Raw genomic sequence first — 5968 nt, 5'->3', positions numbered from 1 at the left:
GAAACCGGTATACAAAATCGAAACCAAAACCAAAATTTCCTAATACCGGTATTGAAAAATTGAAACCAAAATCGAAAAAAATAAAAACCAGTACCTATACAAAATCGAAACCGAAAAAAATTTCTATTGGTTTCAAGCCCTGCATCGTAGTTTTATTAACAGTAAATACTTAATATCTTAAAAAGATTAGATAACGATAATATTATGATAATACGTAAAATCAAATTTAAAATAAGTCGAACATCCTAAAAACTTACTAAACACCACAACTTTGAATTTTTAAATTCATATATATTATATAACCACTTCTTTTTACTGATAATTTTAATACAAGATGTTCATTAGTATACCTATATGTCTATATTAAGTTTTATTATTTTGGATCTATGGAGGAATATAATATTTTTTTTTATTCATTGAAATAACTAATTATCTATTGAGAGTAGATAGAAAATAATTTTAAAAAGGCAATTAAATTAACGAAAAATTCAATTAATATAATATAATATAAAAACCTCTTTTTCCGTAGCATCACTAATCATGTATAAGGTTATAATATAGATATATTTTTACATAACGAACATAATACCTAGTCCAATTAATAGTAAATACTGAATATTATATTGAAAAGATTAACGATAATATTGTGATAATACCTACGTAAAGTCAAACATTGGATGAGTATAGGGAGTAGGTAGTCAATCACTTACAACTTACAAAAAATATTAAATTTACTAGAATAAATGTTAGTACCTATATAAGTTAACCTTTTGATTTTTGAATGATAGTGTCTTACAGTAAATATATCGACCTTTATACCGAATACCTAAATCCTAATTAAATCTGTTTATTATTTATTCAATTTGAACAACATTTGAATTACTAAATAACCAATTGCTTTGTTTGATAAACTAAATAGTTGTCTCAGATTAATATGACACATTCCATACAGCTTGAAATGGTAGTGTTCGTGTAATCTGCGTAGTAAAAAAAACTTGATCTAAATAAAAATAAAAATAATTATTAATATTTGATCAATTATGTAATACTAATCACATGTAGTTATTAGTTAATACTTATAATGATAATATCTAATATTATATACCTGACGTTTAATTCTAGGGTTTCTTTCTATTACGGATCGTTGCTGTAAGACAAGACTCATCCGATTTACCTGACAATACAAAAATTAAATTTGAAATAAGATGAATATCCTAATAACTTACTAAACACAATGTTGGAATTATAAATTCTTACATATCATAAATAATCAAATTTCTTTACTGATAATTTTAATACAAGATGTACATTATATACACTATATAAATATAATATATTATATGTATCTATGTTATGAAGAAAATTTTATTATTGGTATCTATGGATAAATTTAATAATTATTCGTTTTTCTTCACAAAATTTACTAAGTATTTATAGAAGATAGAAAATAATTTTAAAAAGCTAATTAAATCTACAACAAATTCAAATAATATATAATATAAACACCTCTTTTTCCGTAACGTCACCAATCACATATAAAGTTAGAACATTGACTGTTCTCGTCAACAACCATATGAAAGAAACTACCAAATAAGGATCATTGCCATAGTCCCTAGGGAATAATAAATCGGTGTGTATAATAAGAATGATATCAGCGACATTTGCTGCAATAAAAACAACAATGGCCGGTACACCATATATTGATCTATTGACTTGATGTAAGCATTCTACAACTTCCAGATACATGTCTCTGTAGGTACTTAAACAAGATCTTCTTTCCGGTATTTGTTCATTTATTATGTAGACCATCCATTGTATGTATGATATTAGTAGTATATATTCATAAAATACAACGCATTGGCAAGTATTTAAAACCGTCATAATGACCTAAAAATATGTGACAAAAGTGTTCAAAACAGATTGTTATATACCTATATATATATAGAAGGCGGCTTATGTTTTATCAATCTGACAAATGTATTACAAAACAAATAGTATAAAGTTTCCTCAATGGAATAAATTGATCTATTACCATACAAGAATATTGGCTGTGTTGTAGAAAAAACATTTTATTTTTTATTCGAATGCTATTTTAAACACTTTTGAAAAAAATAATTCAAATACGAATTCTGAATATTTTTTTTTTGTATTTTTCATTCATTAAAAAAACTTTTTTTGAAACTTTAAAATAGTTTATTTTTTTTATTAAAAATCGGGCACTATAATTAGGTTTAAAAAAGTTTTCTCTTTGAATGAAATACGATTGATTCAACATTCCAAAACTGAAAAATATTAGCAGAGAAAATATATATTCTAATAGAATTTGACTACTTTTTCGTGTATTCGTATATGTATTCAGGATATGTATACGTATATGATTTTTTTTATATATATTCAGAATATATTTATTTTAAATGTTTTCCAATACGTATTTGGCATAACTCAATACTTATTTATTCGAAATTGTATTCCAAATACAAAATAAAAGTATTCTTTAAAAAACTGATTATTTATGAACTTATAAAATATGTTTAGATATGAATAATTACCATTTCTTTTATTTCAAATAAATGTTTATGCATTATCATCCATATTGTTAAAATTATAATCAGTACCATAATATTCACAATAATTATAACGTTAGAAATCCAATTCATATTTTTTATGTTCTTTAGCCCGCTCACATTTAGGCGTATCAATTTTTCGTGAATTGTCTCGAGTTTTGTCAATACCATGGACAGTGGATTATCGAAAATTATGCGCCAAATTTGACATATCAATTTCCCAATGAAAGATAATTCTTTACAGATGATGAGTATTAAAGACGTTATTTCATACATTTCCTGATCAGCTTCTATGACCTATAAAATAAAACATTTTAAACACATTTCACAATTATAACATTATATTATATATGTTGGTATTTATATCAAATCATTAATTTATTCTTTTATTTGTTTGTTCTTCTAGAGACGATTGGTTATATTTAACAAGTTTGTTTGCAGGGTAAAATATAGTTATTACCCATTGGTTGGCACTGTAGACGTTATACAAACCAACAAAAATTAATATACATCGCAAGACATAATACACCTCCGACGTCTTATAATTTTTGTGGTTGTAATTTATACTACCACCACCGAAAATCAAAAAACTTTTGTTAAAATTATTTAATACTAATCTCACACTCATGATAACTTTTTTTTACAACTTAAGTACAAAAAAAACTAATGGTCATAACTCATAACTATTGTTTTTGGATTTTTGGTGTGTGGCATTTTCTGATTTTAACTGAATTAAAACTAACCAATATTTTAAATTTATTTACAAATTGATTCACATAATATTTTCAAATAAATATTAGGAAAAATCGTTGAAGTGAAAAACAAATATAATTATTAATAGTAAAATTCTCAAGATATATATTATACAATGCAAGGAGTACCTATCTAAGTAAAGTACTTTTTAATAACATAATTGCAGTAAATACTTGATATTATGTACATTTATGAGAACACTATAATTTTGTGTGTTAAATTAATATTTGTTTTTATTGAACACTGACACAATAACATTTAGAATATTTTGGCAAGTTGGTACTACGTATATCTATTTGTATAAGTTGTACCTACTTATACTAAAAACAATGCTTTGAAAAAGCTGTCTGTCAACCTGTATTAATAAGTGTATTTTATGATTAAATTGCTATTAAAGTAATTGACTTTATTGATAGTAATATACTAATATAAGTAGTGTTAGACTAGGCTACTTAATCACTAGCACTAAGAATTGTCAGGATTTAGAAATAAAAACTCATAACGATTTTATCAACGAAATTAAACCCGTATTACAAAAAGTAAACCCGAAAGTAAACCTGTACAATATACCTAGACAACACCAGCGTGTTGACACGTTTATTAATAATATAATATCAAATAAATAACAAAACAAAAACGTTTATTCGTTTAAACTTACATAATATAGGTTATCCGATTATACATTATGACATACATTGTGACTTTGGAAAACGTTCAACGAATGAATGTACGCGTACAATGGCGGAAGTAAAATGATTTTAACAGATTTTCCGGCGAACAAGTTCAACTGCGGAACAAACTCGGCATAAACACGCACATACACTATATATTATATTATACATTGCGGTCTATGCCGATATAGCGCCGCAACAAAGCATTAGCCGGACGAATCTCTTCGTCTTGCTCCACAGAGAGCGGCGTTTGGGAGTTACCGCGGTTACCGTCTGGTTTGTGACTGCGTCACTGCGGCCGCCGCGGGTTACCACCATATCCTGGATACAATTTGCCCGGTGGACCGATGGTTTCGCCGAACAGTTTTCAGACTTGGCACCATCAGACTGCACTGCTGCCGTGTTGTACATCGGACTTGACTGCAGCACGTCATCTTCGACCGGCCGAATATGTGGCAAAGATGACGAGATGTTTGACGGCACCTCGATCTCTCCAACTTCTGCAGTGACAGGTGTCGTTACTGACAACTCGGTGGACGGTAAATATGTCAAGACTTGCAGCTCCACTATTGCTGCGACAGAATGTAACTCGATATTGAGTACATCGTCTGCGAAGTTAGATCGCACAGCCATATTAGGCATCGATTTATACCGTCGCATAATTTTGGTTGTAGACGGCCACCCGGTTTCGGGTTCATCTGCACCTACGGAGTTCTTCTGCACAGCCACATTAGGCGTCGATTTATATCGCCTGTGAACTCTTGATGTCTCGAGATTCCAACGGTTTCGCTCGATTTGTCCAGATAATATAAGTATATACTTATTTGTTAATTGGTTGCAATATTTCTCTGTTTTACATCTACTATCACTAAGTTCATAATATATACTCATCAAATATTGTAATAAAACATTTTTTATTTATTTAATTAAAAGTAGTAATTTTTATGTAATTTAAATCATACGTGTAAAAATACCTACTGTAAACAATATTTTAATTTAAAAATAAAAATAAAAGCAAACAATAATAATTTTTAAAATAGAAAATAGAAAATAATAAATAGGTACACTTAAAGTATTTTTCACTTGTGAAAAATAAATATTACAAATAATATACTCAACAATGACAATAATATGATAATATTACTATTTCACTGTATATTTTATCTGCCTTGTTTTTTCGACGACGATTAAATGAAAAATGATTCAAATTCAATTGATAAATAATAATATGTTTTAAAATAAATGTACATGGACATTTAAGATCCAACGTATTAATATATTTAAAAAAAAAACATCATTGTAATATATTAATATCTAAATATACACAACTACCGCTGGAAAAACAAGTAACACAGACACTTGAAAGCACGGAGCCGCAAGATAAAAATATAAATTGCATGTATACTGTGATAGGATAATAATAACATAATATTATTTAAACATATTAATATACATTAGTACCTATATAGTTATCATCATCGGTCACAATAATTTAATAATTATTACTATAATTTTGTTTGTAAAATATATACCTTTAAGGTATGTACACACGAGCGCACATTGTGTGGCGAACAAAGTGAGCACCTTCGAACACGAACAAGCTCGCATGAGCATGTGGAAGAACGTATTCTTTCGTGTGGACATAGTGCGTCGCACTCACATCCCATGCGTGGTTATTCGACCAAATCCCGGATTTTTCCCTGCGCAATTTTCAGTAGTAGACTATACGCCATGCGAGAATGTAATCGAGTTTACTTTATGTTTAAAGGTGCTTACATTTTAATTGAACTAAGTAATAAGTTATAAAATCTACATTTTTTTAAACTGAAAAGTGGAAACGTAAATCGTGTTTTTTGTTGTTTAATCATGAGTGATCAATTACAAATTGCAAGTGCAGCTTTCATTGTAATGTGTGAGCTTGCGAAAAAGAGAGAAAAAAAAATGTTCGTAAAAGACGATGATGGATGTCACAAATTTATA

The 5968-nt window shown here is 28.0% G+C and overlaps 1 protein-coding gene across 1 annotated transcript; it reads right to left on the bottom strand.

The window, feature by feature from the left end:
• Nucleotides 1–378: 378 nt before the first annotated feature.
• On the bottom strand, nucleotides 379–2005 carry LOC107884943. The gene is made up of 3 exons (XM_029486612.1): nucleotides 1507–2005; nucleotides 1106–1174; nucleotides 379–1000 (listed from the first exon to the last, which is right to left on the bottom strand). The coding sequence occupies exons 1-3, from the start codon at nucleotides 1879–1881 to the stop codon at nucleotides 851–853; spliced, it is 594 nt and encodes a 197-aa protein (XP_029342472.1). The 5' UTR covers nucleotides 1882–2005; the 3' UTR covers nucleotides 379–850.
• Between the last annotated feature and the right edge of the window lie 3963 nt (nucleotides 2006–5968).

The sequence above is a fragment of the Acyrthosiphon pisum genome, chromosome A1 (assembly GCF_005508785.2).
Source record: "Acyrthosiphon pisum isolate AL4f chromosome A1, pea_aphid_22Mar2018_4r6ur, whole genome shotgun sequence".
NCBI classification, from domain to species: domain Eukaryota; kingdom Metazoa; phylum Arthropoda; class Insecta; order Hemiptera; family Aphididae; genus Acyrthosiphon; species Acyrthosiphon pisum.
This window is presented reverse-complemented; position numbering and strand designations above follow the sequence as displayed.